General features: G+C 39.8%; 1 protein-coding gene across 1 annotated transcript; it reads right to left on the bottom strand.

The window, feature by feature from the left end:
- Positions 1-38: 38 nt before the first annotated feature.
- Positions 39-10,908, bottom strand: PDZK1 (PDZ domain containing 1). Its single transcript, XM_082784419.1, has 9 exons — positions 10,789-10,908; positions 6,771-6,982; positions 6,206-6,458; positions 5,158-5,294; positions 4,001-4,196; positions 3,547-3,743; positions 2,977-3,171; positions 1,884-2,183; positions 39-885 (listed from the first exon to the last, which is right to left on the bottom strand). Exons 2-9 carry the CDS (start codon positions 6,978-6,980, stop codon positions 814-816), a joined length of 1,560 nt encoding a protein of 519 aa, XP_082640545.1. The 5' UTR covers positions 6,981-6,982; positions 10,789-10,908; the 3' UTR covers positions 39-813.
- Positions 10,909-24,696: the final 13,788 nt, after the last annotated feature.

Raw genomic sequence — 24,696 nt, 5'->3', positions numbered from 1 at the left:
ATAGGTGATAAGGGTAAGACCTGGGGGAAAAAAATAACCACTTTATAAACAATTTATTTCTGTATTGTCTTTGGTGTACAGGAAGGAGGCAAAGAGTACAATAGCAGTATTACAGAGCCATTTATGTCACATCCAAGACAATGTGATATTAACTTGGAATGAGACAAACTTGCGTGACTGAATTACACTTCTAACTACCAAGATCCACAACTGTAGGCAGAGAGAGTAGTGCTTAACGATTTTGCATTACAAATTATGAATTTAGCTTAATGTTTGAAAGAAATTTCTGCAGTGTTAGTAGGAGAAAGGAGTGTAATAGACAGCGTACATCAGCTCATGACATATCACAGTGGTTGTACTGCCATAAATATAGCACAGATTGTTGCCACCGAGATCAAGTTAATGGGCTTGGATTACAAAGAGAACTGCCTCTCCTGGGAGATGGCGAGGAAACAGTTACTCTTTATTAAGAGCTTATCCTTAAAAGGCTCAGATACTTATGAATTTATGAAATGTTCTCTCCCTTTGCTACAGCATGCTTAACTGTATACCTCTACTTATTAAAGCCTTTATGGATGTAAATGACTGACTCCCCACTTCACAAAGCAGAAAGCCAATTGCAGCATGTTAAATGACTGCATGTTACACTGAAGTGCTTATTTCAGGCAGCTGCATTTCAGCAAGTTATTGTGGTCCCTTACAGGTATGGAGGTCTCCTAGGGGTAGCCAAGTCTTGGAGGTGTAGTAACAAAGAATGATTGAAGAAGGAGTATTTGGAAGACTTTTTATTTGATCTTATCATAATTTGACTCCTCAGAATTTTGTGTCGTCACTGTTGTCTGTTCCTGCTGAGGCGACTGAATGTGAAGAAGAGGATGAACTTGCCTGCAGAGGAGTAATAAATAAGTTCTGAATTATTTTTAGTTCATAAACATGCTGGGTAGTCTGCAGTGTCATGAAGGCCTCTTGCTTTAATCTGTACTAATCATACATTTGTTTGGATGACAAAATGAGCCAGCAAATGGGATTTTTGTCATTGAAGTGCTCTTTGGTTACTTATGTTTAACAGAGAAAATTGTTTAACAAGGATTTCCTATTGTTTGAATCCTGTATTTGCTGAATTTGCACACAAAAATGCTGCTGACTTCAGATCTGCAAAATGCTGCTTGGTGACTAAGGAACTTTTGAAAAAATCTTGCAGCTGGACACTTGCAGACAAAGGTAATGAAAAATAGATAGGAGGCAGTATTGGTCTTATTCTTCCCTGACTGTCTCTCTTGCATGATTTAAAAAAAAAAAAAAAAAGTATTGAAGATTGACCACTCAGAGGGTTCAAAATGACTGTTTCAAGAAGAAATACCTTGCTGTTTTTCTGACTTGTGTCATGCTTCAGATTCCTTTTACTATCATAATGTGAGCAAGATAATTTAAAATCTGCACACTTCTTAGAAATTGTCATCATAACCTGTCAATTGCTCTTTACAAAATGATTTGTTTTGAAATATTCCACCTTGTTTCCCCTGAAGCAGGTTATGCTTTTTGGTGTATTTAAGCACCTTTTTTTTTTTTTTTCTTCTGCACTTTAATGATTTGTATTGCCTCATTAAGGCTCACAATGTATGGATTATTTTATTTCACAATATCCTCTGTATGTTTCTTTCTGCAATTTTATCTTGCATTAAAGATACTCACTTGCAGTATGTGCGGGAAAGGATGAGTTGTTTACAATAATCAAATCACAGCTTCCCTATTAATAACAGACTGACTTGAAAAGAACAACACAAGTTAAAGATCCTAGCTCAGGTATACATAGTAGGTAAAAAAAGTTCTTTTCCTGTCTGCTAAATGGTACCTCAACATCTGTGAAATACAATGTTACTCACCCTTTCTCTTGGTTCAGGGGAGGTTCGTTCGGACTCTGCTGGTATGGTTTCTGCATAAGCAGCAGGTTCAGAAGTGTCATGGATTGGATCTGCCATAGAGGCTGTGATGGGAATGTTCTGGTCCTGGAAGTATTTGTATGCATCTTTGCTGCACACCAGTACTGTTAGCTTGTCACCACTACTTTGGATTCTTGCCACCACTTTGTCATAGGACTCATTCATCACATTCTCCCCATTCACTTCCACCAAAAAGTCATTATTTTCTACACCTGCTGTGTCAGCTGGCCCGTGGCTTTGTACCTGCAAAGGCAAGTTCAAATTGATATTAGCATAAAACTTGAGGAGATGCATTAGCAACTTATGGCTAGCTAGACTGTTGTGTTACTGCTCATTTTTTGTTATTAGTTTATGTAACAGCAAAATAAGCATGGTAGGAGGGATGTGTGGGGCAGGAAACAAATAGATTGGAAGAAGTAATAGGCCTACTCATTATCCACATAGAACCCATCTGTTTGAGGTTTAAGATGCATCTGGATTTTTTTATAAACTTTCCTTATAGGTGGCATGGTAGAATCATACAGACAAGGTGAAAAAACAATTTTTGTATTATTGGCAGTAACTTAAATTTAACTTTACTACATTTGACAGATTCTTTATTAATGAGTGGAACCCCTCAATAAAACTAAGGACATAGATAAAATTTGAGATAACAGAAATTTGACTCTTAGACATACTGAATTCCACAGGTGACGTCTTAATGTCTTTAGGGAAACCTATAGCTCAAAAATACCTATTTAAAATACTAATTTTAGCATGCCAAGTTCATGAATAAAAATAAAAATGAGGCAAAACCTGGATTCTGCTTCCTTTTAGGTATCTAATGGAATGAGTTTTTTTTTTTTTGGTGTTAACATTTAATCTTGGTCCTCCAATATCGGTTTGACTTTAACAATTACAGCTCATATCCAAGTGAGCTGGAGGAAGAGACTTGTCTTTTTTGTGGCATTTCTTGAATGCATTTACACCATGGAAGGGAGGACACTGCCCAACAGACTACCCAGGCTTTTTGTTGTACATTGTCCTGCATTAGTACCTCATTAATAAAGAGTCCAGGTTTGTTCTTGGCCATGTTTAAACTGAAGCCAAATCCATTAGGCCCTTTCACCATCTTGCAGATTCTTGGTTTGTGGTTCACTTTCTGCTCACTGTGCAACTCCACTTTTTCCTCTGTTTTAGTTGGAGCTGGATCTTTTCCTCTGTTGTAGTATGAATAAGGAGAAATCTGAGCCTGAAAAAACAGTGACAAAGGAAAGTTTAATATAGAAACTTCTACTACAAAATTTGTAGCTTTTATGCTAACTATGCTTTATTTGAAACCTTTTTTAATGATTCAGATTTAAACTGCAATGAACTACTTTTTGCTGTTACTTTCTGTTCAAGTAGAAAACTAGAATGTTGATCCATGTGATAAGCTTTGTTCAGTGTTTTCTTCAAAAGGGTACACAGCAACGTAGCTCTGATTTTGCTGAAGTATGGGTACGTCTTAGACATTTGCTTCAAGATGAAGAAGTCTCTGCCAGAGCAGACTGGTTGTTTTGTTGCTGCTTCTGTCTCTTTTTAATGATGAATTATGAATCTTTAGCAGTAACTTGCATTTTCTTACCAGTTTGTACATGGCGTCAGTCTCCTTATCCACTACCAGTAGTGTGGGTTTGGTCTCAGATTGTTTAATCTTTCCCACTACGCTCTCATGATCCAAAGCATCCACTCGCTCACCATTGACAGCTACTAAGATATCGTTATCTTTGAGACCTGCCTTGGCTGCTGGGCTCTTGGAATCAACATCCTTGATTACATGATCTAAGATCAGAAAAGAAAAAAGATGAATGTGAAGGAGTACGCTTGGTAAGTGTAACATTATTTTGTATAGTAAAGACTAATTGTTCACTGAGGGTTGAAGCAGTTTCCCCAGTGTAGTCTTGTTTGCAACAGGTCTGTTGAGGATTTCTTTGAGGTGAGTACTAAGAAGCCAGACAAGGAGAATGAGGTTTGCAAACCCTGTACAGGAATAAGCTGTATAGCAAAAGTCATGGCCTGTGTGTTAATCTGGTTCTTACCACCGGTGTTTTGTTCCATACGTAGATAAAAGCCATAACCATTTTCTCCTTTCTGGAGCTCAATAAGTCGTGGTTTGAGGGGAAGCAGTTCTAGGTTGGCTCTCTCTTTGTTCAGTGTCATTTTCTGGCTTGTGTAATAGCGGTCTGTTTCTTCGTTTGAAAGTAGAAACATTACGTGATTTCCAGAATTCTTTACCTGCATAAGTACACGAACAGTCTCAGTCAGATGAGACCCCTTCAACAACATGTAGGAATTGTAGCTACTTCAGTAACTGGTATACTGATAGGCTAATGGTGTGAGTACCCTTGGTCCTCTTTCATATCCCTCTATTACTGTTTCTAAAGTCTTTTGGGTCTGTTCAACCTCTTTCTCTAATTCTGTCTTTCTCCAGTTCCTTTCTAGATTAATGGGTGCCCTCTTCACTGATCTTAACTGACATCAGTCTGCAGCTGATGCTGTAGTAGCCCATGAAACAGAAGTGTTGCACGGTTCCATAGTAGTGTGCACTCAATAGTGTTTCTGGCACGCCAGAGCATGCTGCCTGCCTCACGGCCCTCTGAAATCTCTTCAGCTCCAGCTGTGCTTTAGCAATGCCAACAGTGGGAAGCTGGAAGCCTCATTAGCAATGTTGTTTGCAGCTGAGGCCAGGCAGTGAAATTACTTGCAGTTTAATTTTCGTTAATTGTGGACTTCTTCGTAGGAGAAAGGAACTGCTGTCTAAAAACATGAATTTACCCTGTTCCATGCTAACTGTATCATCAGAGAGTTCCCCCTCTTCCTGCCCTGAAAGCCACATCTGATGTCCTGTCCTCTTACTATTGGGAGTATTTCCAGGACATCTAGAAACAGAGCATGTTTTATTTAACAGGATTCTTGGCAACAGTATAGTTCTCCTATTTAGCTTTTTTTTTTTTTTTTTTTTTTTTTTTTTTTTTCCTGTTTTGATGGCAGTATTCATTCAGAGTCAATTCAAGAGGCTGCATGACATCGCAACCAGAGCAGAGGGGTACTCTGCCGTGCTGATCATACACAAACAGTAGCTTCCAAGATTTAGAGTGAAACATTTAAACTAGCCAGATCTGTCTCCTCAGTAACCCTGACAAGTTGCTGTGAAAGCGGGCCAGAACAGGAGATGAATCAGTATGCAAACAAATACCTTTTCCACCACTTCCTCATGTGTGTCATTTTCCACATTTTTTCCATTGATTTCAATCAGGCGATCGTTATTCTGGACACCAGCCTTTGCAGCTGCTCCTTGTGATGACAGATCTACTAGGAACAACCCCTTCTTACCTGAAATAGATGAAAACTCAGTACACAGGGTAATTCACTGAAACATGGCTGCATTTGATGGTTAAGGAAGTCCAGCCCTGGTGTCCTTAGACACTTTTGATCTCTGCTTATGTGCAAATTGTAGTGGCACTATAAACCTTTAATGTAGTCACACCTCTGTCTCTTATTCTACCCTGGAAAAATCACTTCTGTGGGGGAGGAAAGCATTTTCTTTTTTTCATTGCCTGCAGCTCAAATAATCTTATTCCTCTACCAAAAGGGTTTTGCATATATTTCACATGCATTTCTCTGTCAAAAGGGCTGATGAAGATAGCTGAGAGTTTTTATTTATTTGTTTCTGGCAGTTTGAAGTGAGGAGCTGCGTTTAATGTTGTTTTATACACTTCAGAACTTCCTGTGTTTGGAAGGCTTCCATGTTTGGCCTTTCAATTATACTGTGCTCTGAAATAAATACCATCTTTATAGAGTTGATGCTTTCTAGAAGGCTTACCTATTCTGTTGACTGGCCTTGGGGAAAAATAGGCATGCGTGAAAGAGATTGAAAACTCCTCACTTTTTAAATGAAATAAGTCAGGAAAAGCATTTGGTCTTCCTTCTATTACAGCTGTCCAGAACCTTGTGTGGTAGTTTTTGAGGTGATTTGGAGAAATAGAACAGGACTTAAAGCAGCAGTTTTAATCTATGTCTGATATTCAAGCCTGTGCTGCAGAAGTTGATCTCTGCACCCCATAAAAATGTGCTCCTCAAAAAAAACAACATATGCTGTACAGAAATGGGCTGGAGATGGATCTGAAACCACCTCACTGCTTACTTCCCCTCTGCTAGCAATAACAGTTTGTGTGCTCCTACAACAGTGTTTTCCTCTGTCTCTGCTGTCACATATACGCCATCTCCCCTCCCAGAGCTCTCACCTTCTATGGTTTTCAGGGAGAAGCCATAGCTCTTCTCCTCCTTCACTAAGTAGCAGAGCCGGGGTTGTGGAGCTGGAGTGATTGCTCCATTGGCCATGGGTGGTGTGGCCTGCTGCTTCTGCTGCTGTCCTTTTGACACCTTTTGACCCAGGTCTTCCAAGTTCACTCCCTCCTTTTCTGCCTTTTTATAGGATGCTTCATCCAGAACAAGAAGTACAACAGATTTCCCACTGTTCTTCACAATCTCCACCACCTGTAGTGAAGAAAGTGAAATGGCAAGCAGGTGCTAGAGTGATTGACCTATAAGATTTCTCCAGAAAGGATTACACTGTTTTACTGGTTTTGTTGTCACATTCCTCTGCTTATGCAATATGGAGGCACCTCAAAGGCATTTCATGCCCATAGTGGGTGATAAATGATGCAGGGAGATATCCAGAGCAATTGACTCAGCTCTTGGGCTTCCTAGCTGCAAATGCCATAAAAATGGAAGAGAAAGCTTTCCATAATGGCAGTGGGTCTGGGTCATGGAGGAGTGGTGTGGATCCCAGATTAAACAGAGATGTACCTGTGTATGTTCCTCCTTGTCTACAAACAAGCCATTAACCCTGAGGACTCTGTCTCCATCCTTCAAACCAGCCTTTTCAGCTGGACTGTTCTTTTCCACATTCCGGATGAGATGTCCTGCTGTGTCCTTCTCAATATGCAGGGAGAATCCGTAGCTCTTTTGTTTTTTTCTGGTCACTTTACATTCTCGGGGGTGGAGAACAGAAGTCATCTCTACCAAACAGGATGGAAAAGGTAAGTGAGAGCAAAAATAGCAAGCTGACCTAGATGTGTTCCCTCTAAATATATTCTGAGACAATTTGCTTCAGAATTCTTGGAGTTTTGTTGCTCTGGAAATCCAGCTGTACAAAGGGAGAAGGAATTAATCCTTTTTCCTTCCCCCTCCTCGCTTATTTTGGCTCTATCTAAAAGCAAATTAAACAAGATGAAGAGCTGGAAGAAAGCAGTTGTCTGCCTGTGGTAAGATGGTGAAAACTGAGGTGAGAATTTAACAACAGAATTATGTCTTACAGAGGAAAATTAATGGCTGCACCAAAATATTGGAACACTATAGAGAAGTTAAGTGACAGACAGTTTTCACAGGATGGTAGAGGTTGGAAGGTGTGTCTGGAGGTCATCTGGTCCAACTCCTGCTCAAACTGGGCTACCTAAAGCAGGTTGACTGAGACCACGTCCAGGTGACATTTGAATATATCAAAGGAGGGATACTCCACAACCTCTTTGGGCAACCTGTGCAGATGGAAGAGCAGGTGGAATCAAGGAAGGACCTCATACTAATGAGGCATTACTGCTCTTAGTTATTTTAGCTAAACAAAATTAAACTTCAGGAAAAGAAATTGTAACTGGAGCGTTGTTGACGAGGTCACCCTTGGTGACAGACTTGCATTGGAAGGTTGAAGGGAAAGACTTTAAAGGAACTAGCTAGACCTTTGTCTCCAAGAGCTACAAAGCTTTTCCAGCTGTTTGTTAGCTCTACATCTCAGTTTCCAAACAAAATGGTGTATTTAATTTTTTATTTCTGTTTTCTTTAGAAGTTACTGGTAGAGTCAAAGTTCTTGGAGTTGCCCATGTTTTCCTCTGCCTCAGAATCTTAATAAAAAGACTCTGATTCTGTTGTGAAGAGGAGCTAACAGAGACATTTTACCGAAGTATATTGTGATATGTGAGACTTTGGTAAGATAGTAATATAGGTTTGTATTATGAGGTCTAACAAAAGCGTGGAATATCCAGGCATACACCTGCTGACAGTGTGAATGTGCCATCTGGTAATCACTTGGAGGAGAGGTAATTTAATACTGTCTGTCTGTGTGAAATGAAACAGAGGACTTGGGCTGCTATACTTATCTTACTATTTTCAAATGAATCCTGAAATGACCATAAAGCCTCAGTTTGCTGCCCGTCTGCAAAACTTTGTCTCCAACCATAATGACCTTAACAATGCAATGAGACATCAATCAATATAAACATGTAACACTGTGTGGGAAAGGAAGGGAAGAAATTAGATTTGGTTTTGGATGTGGCAGGCTGCAGAAATGTTGGCAGTAGTTTGATTCAAATGATTTCCCAATGAATTTGTGACGATTGGAGCAGAATTTCCAGTTGGTGTCTCCAGGGTGCTGTGTTACTTTCCCAGAGAAGTCGAGGCCAGCTGGTTAAGGACTTGATGCTGGGGATTGCTACTGAACTGCTATTAGGCAGCAACCTTTGTCCTCTGAATGTTCAGGAACAAATCTTCCTAGAGGCTGTGTCAAGGCATGTGTCAAGGCCAGGAAGTTGTTTGAGGATGTGCAATGCAGTTTTACTGTTTTTCACAATGCCTGATGAACCTGATAACTTCATGATGAGTGGACTGGCTCTGTGACAGGCAGAGAACAGTGGATGCTGATCTCCTTAACTTTTGCAATACCTTTGAGACAGTCTCTTGTGCAGTCAATGTAGCTGATTTGGTGACATATGGACTGGATCTAATTAGACGGGCAGAAAATTGGCTGGGCCGTTAGGTTCAGGAGGTTTTGATCAATAATACTTAATCCAGCTCTTGGCTGGCTATTAGTGGCATTGTTTAGGGCTGATTACTGTGGCTGATGCTGTTTAATATCTTTGCGACATGGACAGAGAAACAGAATAGATTCTCAACAAACTGATGGATAATACCAAACAGAGGGACAGAGGTCAATAGAACAGAGGATAGGGAAGGACCAATTTAGAGAGACCTCTACAGTCTAGAGAAATGGCATGACAGAAAACTCTTGAAGTTCAACAAAGAAAAACAGGAAAGAAACTGTATCTAGACCATGCATAACAATTCAGGCTGGCTTCTGGCTGTCCAGAAGACAGTTTTGCAGGACAACACACAAACACACAAGCTGAATGTCAGTTGTGTAGCTTTGCAGTGAAGAAGGTCAACTGTATAGGGGGGAGCATCTGACCTGTAGCCAACAGGTCAGTGGAGGCATTGCTTCTCTATTTTTGGCACTTGTGAGACCCCCTGTGAGTACTGTCCCTGGTTTTGAACTCTCTGAGTCATTAAGATATTGGAGCTCGTCCACTGAAGTGGTTCAGATTTTGGAGCACAAGATATTTCAAGAGAGGCAGAGAGAGCTGGGTTCATTCAGTCTTGGGAAAAGAAAGCAAAGAGATGATCTTTACGTAGTCTTCAACTACCTAACTGGATTGTGTTGACAGCGCAGATACAGATTCTTCTTGGAGGTTAATACTGACAGAATGAGAGGAAACAGATGAAGATTGTCTGTAATAATTCCCATTAGATGGTCTTAAGGGCAGCTTTGTAATCTTGGGCGCTGTCACATACTAGAACAAGTGCCCAGAGAGGCTGTGGAATCTCCATCCTTGGAGATACCTGGATGAGACCCTGAGCAACCTCATCTAAGCTGGACTGGTTTTGCATGGGGGTTTGGACTAGACAACCTCCAGAAGTCCCTTCCAACCTAACCTATTCTATGCTTTTATTATATAGTGAAACTCCATTTTAGGTGATGTGCATCATTAGGGTGGGTATTAGATTTGGAAAGTAAGAGAGAGTTGTGGCCAAGTAACAACTCCAAAGTTCACTGTCTTAGGAAATCCTGCCAAAGATCTGTGATTGCATAGGAACAAGATGAATGATGACTACTTGCTGTGGTTGGAAAGTCCAGGTAATTAGCAAACCTGATGATCTGTGTTTTACTGGGTGGATTTTTTTTTCTCTCTCCAGATAGAAGTTTGTGAGAAGGCCAAAGTTCTGTTGCAGAGATTAGACATTAATCACAACCTAATGAATACTAAGAAAATTCATGTCTGCATGCACAGATTTCCTTGCAATTCTATTTTATTTTATTATTATTATTTTTTTAATTTATATCACTCATATGAATAATATATGTGGAAACTTATATTTATTTATTTTTTAGAAAAATCAGTCAAGTCTCTCCATGATCTAGACAGCAGCCTACTGCTGAAGCACCTCTCTGGTTACCAGTGCCACAGATTGTTTTTGAAGCCAAAAGTGCATTGGTAGGGTTAGTTGGGCAGCACATAGAAAAGTGTGAAGGTGAGAGAGTTGACACAGATGTCACTGAAGCTGGAGAATATAGGGAATTTCATCATACATGGTTAGGAAGGCTGCAGATCATGACTTGTTCCCCATGGTGAGGTGTTTAATGCTGTTTTGAGTCCATGCATAGTTGCATTGGGACTAACTCCATACAGGGATGGCCCACCCTATTCTTTGGACATTGGTATGCATCAAATCATATTGACCTCAACTACAGCTCAAAGCAGTTTTTCTTGACAAACACTGGGACCTTGTGTTAAACCAGTGGTACACAAAGGTGAAGGAAGAGTAAGCTTTTAGAGGAAAGAGTATTTCTTCATATGTAGAAATGGAAGGAAGGTTACATTGGGCTGACTACTACTATTTTCACCTCATGCAAGCTTTACACGCAAGATTATCAGGTTCATTAAATGGAGTTTTATAGGGGAAGAGAGATTAGCAAAAAAAAAAAAAAGGAATGTCTTACCTGTATGTCAGTGATGTCTGTGTGGAGAAGCCTTCATAGGAATTCTCTTTTGCTCCTCTCCCTCCTGTGGCTGTACCTATAGGTAAGTATGGACTTTGATTGGGCAAAGGTTGATTTAAAAGGTGATTTATTTAACCAAGTTTCACTGAATATGTTTAATGCCTTGATAAGCTGCCTTGTCCTTGCCTGCAGAATTGCAAATCACATGCATTTTGCAGAAGCTTTGGATTCTCTTCTACTCATAATTATATTTGGAAACTCAGTCAAGGAGGTGATCTGAGGCAAGCCTGATCTTTGCTCTGGGCAAGAACCTTCTCCAGCTATAAGAAAAGTCTTAAAAAGAGCAGTTTTGCATTGTGGTGTGTTGTCCACTAGTTAGTATTTGACTGCAGATCAAGATGTTCCCAGTTCAAATCACCCATGTTGGGTGCCAGATAAAGGGCTGTGGTGGGTTAACCTTGGCCAGCAGTCAGATGCTCATCTAGCTGCTCTCTCACTTCCCTCTTCAGTGGGACAGGGGAAGAAAATAGGATGAATAAGTGTGAGGAATCTGAAACACTGAGAGTAATTGTGAGAGATGCAATGTACAGAGAAGTGGTGATTCACCATTGAGGACATCCCACAAGCTACCTGTGGATGCAAGACATGCACTGCAATCAAGCAACCCATGTGAGTAAAGCGTCCTTGGAATAGAGGGCGGTGGCTGGGATATTGATATGGTGAGGTTTAGCAGATTGGCTGAATAGGGCCACTTCCATAAGTCTGCCAAGGCACATGATACATGTGCATGGTGCATGCTGCTGCTAGGTGGCCAGAAGCACACGCTGTAAATCATACCACTGCCTAAAACATCATCCTGAGTCTTATAAGTCAGATTCTGTGGCACAGTACCCCAGAAAGAACTGAGTCAGTGCTACTCAGTTCTAAAACCAAAACCAAACCAAACCCAAACCAAACAAACGAACAAGCAAACTTTTTTTTTTTTACTTTTCAAGGAATTAATTTGGTGAACCACATCTTTTATCACACACAAACCTCTGGAAGGATTGGATACAATGGTCTGTTGAAGACTGTGGTGTGAGCATTGAGCTCTGGGAATGGCAGCAGATGGATGTAAATTTAGCAGAAGCCACTTAGCTAGTGTTAACTGGTGGATCTGCTAACAGTCCTGGTCCTGCCAAAATAAAATCCCTTCATCCAGTGGGAGGAGATCAGGTCCCTGTAGTGCATGCAGGGACACAGGAAAGACGGCATGGGTTGCTCTCCCCTGGGGAAAGGAAGAGCCATTTGTGGTATTGTCTTTGCTCATGGATCAAGGTGTGCTTGGTAGTTAATGTGGAATGATGGGGAAATTTGGTGTGTACCTCAAGGATATTTATCCTTGCTGGAAAACAATGTGTGATTTGACTTGCATGGTATAGTAAGCAATACAGCAGGAACTATCTGAACCAAAAAGGAATGAGCCTCTCAGGAAACTGTGTGAGTACAGTGGTGACCCAGACCAAGCCAGTCCTGGTGCCCAATGAACCAATATGATACTTCTTCTATCCTGAGTGATGTCCTTGACAGATGGCATGAAAGTCCAGAGGACATGTAGCTGTATCAGATTATGTGGGACCTGAGCATGATGCAAATGGCATGGGATTAGGGGTTGAGATTGTATGGAATCTGGCTGGGACAGAGCTAACTTTCTTCCTTGGCAGCCTGTATGGTGCTGTGTTTTGCATTTGCAGTTGAAACAGTGTTGAGAACACACCAGTGATTTGGCTGTTGTTGAACTGTGTGCAGATCGTCAAGACTTGCTCCACCCCTCAACCCCAAAAATGAGTAGGCTGGGTTGAACAAATTGTTGGGAGAGGGCAGAGCTGAGAGAGCTGACACAGAGTGACTGAAGGGATGTTCCATGCCATCTGAGGTCACACTTAGCATTAAAAGCTTGGGGAAAGGAGGAGGGAGGAAGGCTATTTTTGGTTATGGTATTTGTATTCCCAAACAACTTTTATGTTTGTTGACATTCTGCTTCTCAGCGAGTGGCTAAAGATCTGCCCGCCCATAGGAAGTAGTGAGTGAATTCTTCTTTTTGATTTGTTTGCATGCACAACTTTTGCTGCACATAAAACTGTTGTTATCTCAATATCTGAATCTTGCCTTCCTTTTGTTTTCTCCCTATCCCATGGTGGAGAGGCAGGTTGTGTATTTGTCTGTTGGCCTGTGTAAACCCACTGAATATATCTTATTCACCGGACCAAAACATCTGCGGGATCTGCTGATAGACATGGACTGAACTGATGGTGTTTCTGAAGTGGGGGAAGCCTAATTGGAGATCTTGCTATGCTAAGGTATTTAGCGATTGATAGTGTGAAGTTTGTGTTACAAAGGCTCATTCAGTTTTAGAAAGCTTTAAAATGACTGATTTCCCTGATTAGTTTGCTGTGGAAATGGATTATTAGAAATAACACCTGTGTTTTCCATGGCTGTCTGTTCAATTCAGAGGAAAGGTAATAGAAATAAGCATAACCTATGTGTGTAGCAACAGGAAAGGCATCAATGCTATAAAAGCCTTAATGTAATCCACTTACTCTAAGTGGATTTGTAAGTCTGTTGTGATTATGAGTTGTTCCTCTTCGTATACCTTGTAGTCTAGAAACCTATGCAAGTGAGTCCCAATGTTGTAAACACTAGACAAATGTAGTCAGACCCTGCATAAGGTGGTTTTGCAGTCTTTCAGACAAGTGAGACAAAGATTGCATAAGGAGGAAGATAGAGAAGGAGATTCACAGCAGCTCACAGTTTTGTAGCTAAGCACAGGGAGGATGTGAGCACATACAAGGATTTCAGGTCAGCACATAAGGAAACAGCACAGCATGTGAAATGATGTCAGAAGGTATTTTGTGGTTGTAGTGCCACTGTGGTAGTTATCTGAGGTTGTCTGGGGTCCAGACAAGATTTTTTTCAAGAATAAGGTGAAAGAAAATTGAAGGAGGAATATCTAGCAGTCAGCAGAACACTTAGGAGCTTCTGGCATGGTGAACTGGTAAATGAGATAAATGCTGGTGAGGTAAATTACCAAGGTAAATGAGAATGGGGAGGGAGAGGTTCTTTGAGTTGAGTCTTGGTCTGGTGGTTAGCCCTGGACAAGAAGTTGGATGGGATGCTGATGACAAGTCACAAAGAGGATATTATCTCCATGTGCACTCAAGAACAGGACCCTGCATGCATTAGAGCTGATCTTCACATCTGTGGGACTGAGGTGTAAATTGTGTGGAAGGTGTTCTAGTGCATCCAATGCTGACAAGCTCTTGATACCAGAAATTCAAAACCTCCTACCTTTCCACTAGCAAAATAAAAAATATTTAAGACAGGAACAGAATAAAGGTGGCTTACAATATCTCCTGTTCTGGTTCTTCAGGCTTTTGGAAGAGTGTTCTCAAGCATATTCATACAGCTACAAAAATGAGAAACCTAAGTTAAAAAAAAGAAAAAAAGAGAAAAGATCTTTTAAAATTTTGAAGCATATGGATCTCCGGACAAAACTCCAAATTTGCAGGACTGTTATGTTGCAGGAGTTAGTCACAGTGACTTAAGTGATGTGGTTCTGTTAGCACAGGGACTAGAGTTTGAGGGCATGCTTACTCCAAGGTATGTTCCTCTTCATCTATAACGTAGTTGTGGTAATATAAGGACCTTTGTTCCTTTCCTTGCTAGGGGTAACATTGACAAAATACTTGCAATTGTTCTTTTTGCAAGACCTTTCTGATATTCACTCAGAAGAAATCCTGTGTTACCAAAGAAGATATTTTTTAATCTGCTAAATTTTAGATTTATGTTGGAAATAAACATTTTCTATCAGTTGTGAGTAGTCACGTTGTTTTCCCAGCCATTGGTAAATGGAGAAAAGCACCTGTGTTTTTAACACTGGTGCTTACTAGAATCTCTGACTTTACCTAAATTCATAGGTTTTGAAAACTCTTAGTCTCCTTCCCACAAAGAACCCTCCCCAAAGCAAAAACTTAGCACTTTCTTTTGCTACCAGCAGGCCAGCTAGTATAGTAGCATTATACCTATAGATGTTTTGGGATTGTAGGTCTGAGGCACCTTATTTTCATTGTCTGAAGGCTTTCAAAGGAGTTGACTTGAGCATATTAGCAGAAAGTGCCACTGTATCCTGTTCACACATTCTCTGTAAAGACCTGAAGAGCTGTCTAACTTCAAGGAAGGGTGAGTGTGTCTTCTGCTGGCAACTGAGCAATGGTGACAATAAGCGTAATAGTATTTTTACTACTTAGCATCTGAAATAGGTTGAGAGCTGTGCTGCACGTGTTCTAGCCTGAAATGTAGGGGTGCATTGTGGCTTGTTTCAGGGTTTTACAGTGCTCTCAGAGTGTGTGGAGCAAAGAAAGCCAAACCTAGTACAGTTCATATTGTGCCAGAGGGCAGTTTCAGTAAGTGCTATTTGCCAAAATCTCCTTTGTCAGGAAACATGATCCAGGTCACTTTTTGGCCATGTTTTGGACACAGATGTGAGCTGTGTGTATGGACCTCTACAGCACATTGGTGCCAAGATGATGGGCTCCGTCTAACTGTTATTCATGTCTAACAAGTTCATACAGGCTCATGTTTGAGTCTAAAACAAAAAATAAAAAAAATTTTTTTTTAGATTCTGAACCACTTCCAATTTCTTTTTAAGCCTTTTATTATTTATTATGTTATTTTAAATCATGGCTGACACTAAGATTCTGTTGGAAGATGGTGAAGGAACATCTTTCATGGCCATTCCACTGGATGAGAGGAATAGAAAACAGGGCTAGTAATGAATGACAGATTGGTGAAGTAAATTTTTGAAGTTTATAATACCAATATATAAAGTTACAAAGCTTTGACTAAAAGGTATTTTTTTTTTTATTAAGAATATATTTCATATGTTTAGTTCTGAAAATAAGGTTGACATCAAATGATACACATCACCACCAGTGTTTTTCTCTTGACAAAAGGTTTATGTGGATATTTTGCATTAAAAACATTCCCTCTCTCTAATACTTAACGATGCTTACTATACTGATCAGAGCTGAACTTTCTTGCCTGGGAGCATGTACACTTAAAAATCCATGTAATGAAGCATTACTAAATAATGGTTGTTTACTTATATTGCTTACCATGTACTTGCTAAGCACAAGCTCACTCATTTCCTTGCAGTGCCATCCTTGGGTTCTTAAAACATAAACTAGTTAATGAAAATTGATTTTCAAATGCAGCACACTGGGAGAAAAAAAGCTCTTACTCATGTCCTCTTTTTGTGAAGTTGTCCCCTATTCCATGCAGAATATTTTTCCCCTGTAACTGAGGTCCAGGAAAATGGTACGCCTGGTTTAAGCCACCACAACCCAGTGTATTAAGAAGACACAATATCCCTTTCAGTTTATATTAATACACAGGGCTGTGATGGCTGAAGGCTGTGCTCCATAACTTCTATCACATAGAGGTATGGTGTCTGATGTTCCTTTTCCTATGCAAAGAGGCAGCAGCCTCTTCAGCTCCTTCTTTCTTTCTACGGTTAAGTCTGACAGGGATTGTGAATCAGAGCCTTGGACTGTTTTAAGGTCTCCTTCAGTAGAGTAATATGAGATGTTTTATATTTGTTCTCATATTTAAGCTGTTCAAAAATCAGTATAGCCCTTTCCTTTTGCCCTTTATTTTACCAGTGATGTTTTCCCACTATGACCAGACAAGTATTATATAAAACACCATGTGATGTGATAATAGAAATATTTAGCTCACTGAAGTCCTCCTTAATCATGAGGCAAAGTCCATTTGATCCACCAAATGAATATTCATCAGTCATCCTGCACGTAGCTGAATGGTAATTAAATCTTTCTTTTCTGGTGACCACATGCTTCTGATATGGTGAAACGAGTCAGGGAAATAAAGGAGAAGCAAACAGGAATGATGTTACCATCCTGCTGGTCTTGGGTGAGGAAGGGGAGAATATCCTTCCTAGTTTTTTGGGTTTCTGTCTTCCTAAATAAATAAATAAATTGCTGTCCCTGTATTTACAGCGAAGAAAGGTGTTCTGTTATCCTCTAGACACGTCAGTGAGGAATTACAGTGGCAGTTCTCTTCCCTCAGGCTTTGCTGTGTGTCTTTTACATATGGAAATGCTTTCCATAGTGTTCTTTCTACTTGAGAACATGAACTATAAACAATTATTTCCTCTTTAGTTATTACATAAATATTCTCTATTGATAAAAAATTTGTGATATTAGATGCTGATTTTTTTTTTTACAATTAAAAATGAAGTGTCTGTGTAGTTTCTTTTGCTGCTGTGTCAGACAGAAATCAATGCTAAAACATGGAAGTTTCTGTTAAAACAAAAATTTAAAGGTTTTCAAAATGAAGTGAGTTGAGTCAGCTTTTAGGTGGAGGTATCCATCCATAACAAATAGATGTGTGCGTGTGTGTATTTACATGCAGGCACAGAAACCAGGCTGTCTGCAGGACTGTTTAGATAACAGTGACTGAAGCTGAAGTTCTATTAACGCTGTTCAAATGGCAATACCTTTGGCAGTCTTTTTGTCCGTCTAGCACTTGTAATATGCAGGAAGACTTTTCTTTCCAGCTTTTTATGTTGGGCATTTTTTGACATGTCCTCGGTTCATGCTTTTTAATCGATTCAATGTTCTTTGGACATGCAAGATATGAAAAAGACATAAAAAATAATGTAATTCTACCAGTCATCTTTTTCCATTCAGCACATATTTTTCTGTTTCCTAGGACAGGAACCCTTATAAAACTGTGGGTTTTGTTTTGATTTTAGATCTGTTGTATGAGCATTTCTAAACATCTGGAGACAGATTTTTTGAATTTGACAGTAGCTTGTGTTCAATTTCATTTATTAAATGTACTTCACTATTTTCTTCAAGAAACAGGAGGAAGAGATACTTATACAATCACAACCAAAAAGATATATTCTTCCTCCAAAAATACAGCTCTGAGGGACAGAAGATATCCAAGCTTTGACAGCAACAAGTGCGAATCTCTCTCTTCCTATCTTCTATTCCCTTTCCTGCTGTCTCCCTACCCTCCCCAGTCCCCAAAGTTTGTAATCCATCCAGAAAATCCCCCTCCTTTCTGTAATACATCTATATTATTGAGTATCCTAGACTTCAGCAAAGCCTTTATGGTCTCCTGTAGTATTCTCCTGGAGAAGCTAGTAGCCCATGGCTTTGACAGGTACACTCTTTGCTCAATTAAAAACTGGCTGGACAGCCAGGCCCAGACAGTGGTGGTGAATGGAGTGAAATCCAGCTGGTGACAGGTCACCAGTAGTGTTCCCCATGGGTCAGTGTTGGGCCCATCCTCTTTAATATCTTTATTGATGATTTGGATGAGGGAATGGAGTGTACACTCAGTAAGTTTGCAGGCACCAAGTTGGTGGGAAGTGTCAATCTGTCAGAGGGTAGGAAGGCCCCGCATAGGGACCTGGACAGGTTGTATTGATGGGCAGAAGCCAGTGGGATGAGGTTCAGTATGGCTAAGTGCCAGGTCCTGTACTGTGGCCACAACAACCCCATGCAGCACTACAGACTTTGGGCAGAGTGGCTGGAAAGCTGTATGGAGGAAAAGAATCTAGGGTGTTGGTAGACACTTGTCTGAACACGAGCCAGCATTGTGCCCAGGTGGCCAAGAAGGCCAACAGCAGCCTGGCTTATATCAGGAACACTGTAACCAGCAGGGCCAGAGAAGTGATTGTCCCCTTGTACTTATCTCTGATGAGGCTGTACCTCGAGTACTGTGTTCAGCTTTGGGCCCCTCACTACAGCAAGGACATCAAAGCCCTGGAGTGTGTCCAGAGAAGGGCTACGAAACTGGTGAAGGGCCTGGAACACAAGTTCTCTGAGGAGCGGCTGAGGGAACTGGGGTTTTTATGGTCTGGAGAAGGGGAGACTCGGGGAGATCTTATTGCTCTCTACAGCTACCTTCTCACAGGTAACTAGTGATAGGACTAGAGGAAATGGCCTCAAGTTCTGCCAGGGGAGGTTCAGGTTGGAAATGAGAAGACATTTGTTCTCAGAAAGAGCAGTCAGGCATTGGGACGGGTTGCCCAGGGAGGTGGTCCCTGTCCCTGGGGGTTTCAAGGAAAGGTTGGACATGGCGCTTAGGGACATGGTTTGGTGGGTGACATTGTTGACAGGGTGATGGTTGTACCAGATGATCTTGGAAATCTAGTCCAACCTTATAAATTCTATGATTCTATGATCTTATTTCACCTTGTCAGTAAAGATAATATGACATTTCAGTGCACTAAGCTATGACTGCACTGATGTCTGGAGGGGTAATGTGCATTATTCTCAGCAAATATAAATGAAGTCAGGAGAATAATTTTGACTCTTTTCTGCATGCCAAGGATTTAACTTTTACTTCATATTTTCTGCTAGGTGCATCCAATCTTTCTACAAGAAGGAATTAAACTTGTACATTGTTCCTTGACCCCTCTTGCTGCTTTCTGTGATCATAAGAGAATGTCTTAATATAGCCTCAACAACAAAGAAAAATACAAACTTGCTGTAGAAATTTCCATCTTCTTGGTCATTTTATGTCTGCTTTTGTGTTGGGGCAGTTATTGTCTTTTACTCTGATGTGGCTTATATGACACTTATAGAAGCGTTAAGAGAAACATGGGTGTGGGTAAGGCCTGCTCTTTATTAGTTATTGTCACTTTTTGGTTTTGAAAGGCTTCTTATCTGTTATTGCAAAAAGGAAATGGCAACCGCCATGCTAGGCACTGCAGAGATGCAGAATGCATCCCTTTCCCTTGGTAACCATTGAAAACATTTACTCTAAGCTTTGTGTGGAATATAAATCTAGATGCTATCTGAAAACAACATTACCTTCATATGAGGAAAAAATATTTTAGTATAAAAAATATCTTAATGTGTCATAAAATCTAGTAGAGTTGGTTATGAGCTTATGATTATTTGCTTAAAATCCTCTCCAAACAAGTGATGGATCCTACCAGAAATTCATGCCTAAAGACAGAATAAATCTCTTTAAAATTCATACAGAGAAAAAAGTTGGCTTTGTTGTGAGTGGGCACTCACTGGTTTTGGCAACAGCAGAACTTGTGTCACTTTCAGCCACTAGAATACACACAAACTTTCTAGTAAATGCTCACCTGCATCTTAGCTAATTGCCTTTCCTGAGTGGCATGACAATATTTGGGCCTGTGTGACCATCTGAGTGTGAAATGTTGGACTGGGTTGTGAGCTGGAGCAAGCGGGGCATGCCTTCTCAGGAACTAAGGACTGAAAAAGAACAAAGCTCTTATCCTCAGACATAGCTGAAATAACATTAATCTGTTTCTTTGGTCAGAGTATCCACAGAAGGAAGAATTTAAAGATTTATGTCACTGGGGAAGCCAGAATACGTCTGAATGAAACTTCTTTGTGGCCATAAGCTCCATATTACTTGTGTCCATATAATCAATGCCAAGATCCCAAGAAATTAAGTAGAAGTAGCCTAAATTCTTCTCTTGTGCTTTTTGTTTTGCCTTTTATTTGGTGTGTGTGTTGTACTATTATCTCTTGATTTTCACTTGTGTGTGCGCAAGAGATTCCTAACCAACTCCTTTAATGATTTCCTAAGCTAAACCACAACCTGTCACTCATTGAGTCAGATTCTGTAGTGTTAATGGTGATATTTAAAGCTGATGTGATGTGATTTAACTGTCATACCTTCTTTTAAGCCCACTGCATCCTTTTGAAGGAGATGATGGAATGAGATCTTTCCATAATTGTGTTTAGTGACAGTGAGGTGTAAAGAAAAAGTAGCTAATGGACACTTAAATCAGGTAGGCATTTATATTCTTAAGTAAGTTGTGCTATTCATTAGCTATGTGCTTTTGTAGCTGGATCACCGGGTAGGGAGTTGAAGCTTGGAGGATGTTGTCATTGTCTTAAATTCTCTTAGGGCAATAGTTACAGGAATACCTCCTTTTGTTAACTTTGTGAATGGTGATAACCCGTTCTATTAGCCTAGGGTTCTGATCACTTGGCTATGTTAGTCTGTTGATTCACTGTCATACTGTGAAGCTCTGTATTTTATCAGCTTTAGCAACTGTGGAGTGTTGATTTCTCAAGGTTTGCCTGCTTTTATGATATTTGAATTACATTATTTATGTTGTTATTTTGATTTAAAAAAAAGAAGGTGGCATCTTTTCAGTAACTGGCACATGGACCTATTCTCTTTAGAGTTACAGAATGCATGCATCTTGAGGTATAAAATTTGTAAGCTCTTCGTGTTCTCTTCAAAACTAGTCCTATACTGCTTCACAGCCTGATTAATAAAAATAATCACTATGGAAAAACCTTAATGCTTTAATTCAGTGTGTGTATATATTTACTCAGGATATAAGAAAGCAATAATGACAGCCTATTTGTCATTTATACAAGCCAATGTGTAATGATGAAGTGGTACTCTACAAAAACAACCCATCAAATGAGGGCTTAAACTGAAGAAAAGAAAGAGGGTAAAAGGGTGCTTTTTGGTCCTGATCGGGTTGTAGACCTACAGGTTCAAAAGTAGTACTGCCATATGATCAGGGTGAGGCCAAGTATCTAGTACAGATTACAAGCAGGGCTATTAGAAATCCAGAGTCTTGTGCACTGCTTTGCCGTGCCTGTTCCTGATGCACTTCTGACCCAAAGCGATAAAAAAGCAGATTTAATGAGGACCAGGCTTTCCCACCATGTCATTTACAGAGCTGAAAGCTAAAACTATTTGGGTTTGTGTCTAGGAAAAGGAAAAAAATAAAGTATTACTAAATACTTCTTGGAACCTGTGTTATCCAGTTATGGATCAGTTGCTGTGATCTGCTTAATCTGAGTTGCTTATCTTCCATATATGTTTTTCCTCAGGACTATGCTGTTCTCTATTTGTATCAGATGATTTAAGTCAACACTACTTCCTCTTTTGCTACTTCTACGTTATTTGCACACCACTAAGACAAATCCTTAAATCTTCTGTCTAAAGCAGCCTCAGGACACTTTTTTTTTTTTTTTTTTAAGTGTATATATTTCTCTGATGTTGTCTTTTTATTTTTACTTTTTGAACAAAGATATTATTTCAATAGCTAAAATATATCCCTTGGTTTAATATAAGTATGTACAAGGGTTGAAAGTTTTTTTTTTTTTTTTTTTTTCCCCTGAGGAGGTTTGAAAGCAGGAAATATGTAGGATATATGCATTTCATGCATATGTCCATAGGATGAACACTGGAGAATAAATTATCTAATCCTGTGTTTGTTTTTCCCAGCTCTGATATATTCTTGCCATGCAACGTTATCATGAACATTTATTAGCTGTTTTAGTAAACCTGATGGATTTACTAACCCTGAGACATCTGAAGATGTTTCTCTTATGTCAAAACAAATAATATATTCAGAATTTCTCAGCAAGTAGATCTTTTATTTATATATATATATATATATATATATATATATATTGATTTTCATAGGGTTAAAATGAGGAATTTTTTCCTCCTTCTTGAAATGACATAATGGGAGTACGGGAGGGTATTCCACTGCACTCTCAGTATTTTCCTGTGTTACTCAGCTCAGATGAAAAAATAGTTGTACCTCAAGGAGCTGGCTTAAAACCTCTCTAGGCCTTTCTCAAATAGAAACGCTTCTCATTGTCCTCTTTCTGAGGAGATAATTCTGAGATCTTTCAGTCTTGTTTGCTGGTGAGTACGTATACCCAGGCTCCACTGTGAAGGCTGAGTAACAGAGATTACTCTCCATGGACAGACCTGATACTGAATGGACATTAAAGAAGACATTGCTTGCCCCACAGGAGGAGAGGTTACTTTGTGATTGGCCTGACATATGAAAGTGGAAGGATAAGAGAAAAAAATCATGCTCTGTTCTCTAATTTGTGTGTGCTTTTTGAATGGCTGATGTTTCTGTCTGAACTCTGAAGTCAACAGCTTTTACAAGCACGGTGTCCTGTTAAGTTGAGGAAGTTTGGAAGCAAATCTGAAAACTATTGGCTTTGTTGGATGTAGGCTTTACATTTTCAGTAACTGTATCTGGGACACTGAACTACTTTCTGCTAATACCAGGAGTTTTGATTGCTTTAATGAGTTGCAGAGGCTGTGAATTGTCAGTTCTGATTATTCCCTTCACATTAGCCACGAGACTCCACATGTCTCTAAAGCTGTTAAAGGAACAACTGGACTCGCACTTTTTCCCTTTCCTCTGAAGCTGCTAAATGTTTTAAGTGTCCCAAAATTACTGGGTCATCTAAGACAGGAAATGCTACCAGATCTGGATTTTGTTTGATAAAAGCCAATACAAATTCATGGTCCTGGATAGCCCACTCATAACTGAAGGCTTGAAACCAAAAATTTTATGGGGACCCTTTCTGAAAGGATCCAAAATTAAGTCAGTAAAAAGCTGAAAGATAAGAATCAGTGAAAAATAGATATTGTAGAAAACACAGATACCAATGAGATATTAAACCTTTTGCAGTTATAACCTACAAGGGAATTTCTCTGCAGTGTAGAAAAATGCAGATAAAAGCTTGTTGGTTGTCATTTTCACTCTCATGATTTTTCTGCTCTCCACTGCATATAGAAAGATCAGAGCATACCAAAAAGTACTCATTTAAATCACACAAGTACACAGATTACAAGTACAGGACAATAAGGAACAAGCAGAAGTCCTGTTGTGGTTTCCTTCCATGTCTTGTTCTAAGGTGACAGGAGAGAGAGAGTGGAGTGTAGAGGAGCAAACACCAATTAAAAACAAATGAACAAACAAACAAACAAAAAAACACAACATGAAGTTCTCAATTTTGGTTACTTTGGTTACTTTGGTTACTTTTCTAAACTCAGAGTGTTCAAGGCACCTACCCACTTGGAAAATGGAGGCCAAAAAAACTTTTCTCCTTCCTAAGCAGTGTGCCAAGCTCTACCTACTGGTCTGACACACAAAGAAATTTCTAAAATGATGGCTATGCTATACATTCTTTTTCCTTCTAGTGAGAAGCAAAATTTATATTCTAGGGTGAAGAAACACTTCTGCCATTCACCAAGACAGGTGGATGTCCTGGTAAGCATTTTTGTTTTCTTTTTCTTCAGAATTTCTCATTTTTTTCCTAATGCACATATTATCATTCTCTTACTTAGAGTACAAGTACAGTAACATGTTAGTAAGAAGAACTAATTCCCCCCCCCCCTTGAAAAAAATGTGCCAGTAGCCCTTTGTTCTGTGTGTTCATTTTAATGTCCTGAGTCAGTTTGTTGGGAGACTGGCTCTTGCTTTACTCCAGCCAAAAAAAAAAAATGGTGCAGGTGCTCTTTTCAGGAATGGACACAATTGCAAAGGGCCTTTGCTAGCTTTTAAGAATTGTTGATTTGTTCAATTCACTGTAAGCTGCAGCAGTAATTACATGATTGTGCTCTAAGTTGTAACTTTCATTTGTTTCAGCTAGTGTCCTCATAGCCTCAAAAACCTGTTGCCTGCTACTTGTGTTTAGAGCTATTACATGTGGGTGGGTGTTCTGATTTTTGGCCTCTGTTGTCTTTTTTTTTTTTTTTTTTAAAGAATATGCTCACTTTCATGTCTCTTTCTCTGATTTAAAGGTCGAGGGTTCCTTTATATCATTTACAGACTTATCACTTCAAGGAAAGGTCTCTGCACTTCTGACTGCTCACTTAAGTGCTAGGGCAGGCTTGCAGTGCCGAGTAAAGTGATGCTAGCTCTCCAGCTCTCCTTTGCGCCACAAGAAGAACATACCAGTAACTGCCTATGATTTTTCCTTTCCCTATTTTTTTTTTTTTTGTTTAGCACAAAAGATGACTGTAGGTAGCAGCCCCATTCTCGTGGTCCAAATGGCTGCTGGCAATGCTGGT

Source organism: Aythya marila (assembly GCF_965140915.1).
Source record: "Aythya marila genome assembly, chromosome: 1".
NCBI lineage: Eukaryota > Metazoa > Chordata > Aves > Anseriformes > Anatidae > Aythya > Aythya marila.
Note: the sequence above shows the minus strand (reverse complement) of the source record. Positions and strands in the feature narration are given on the sequence as shown.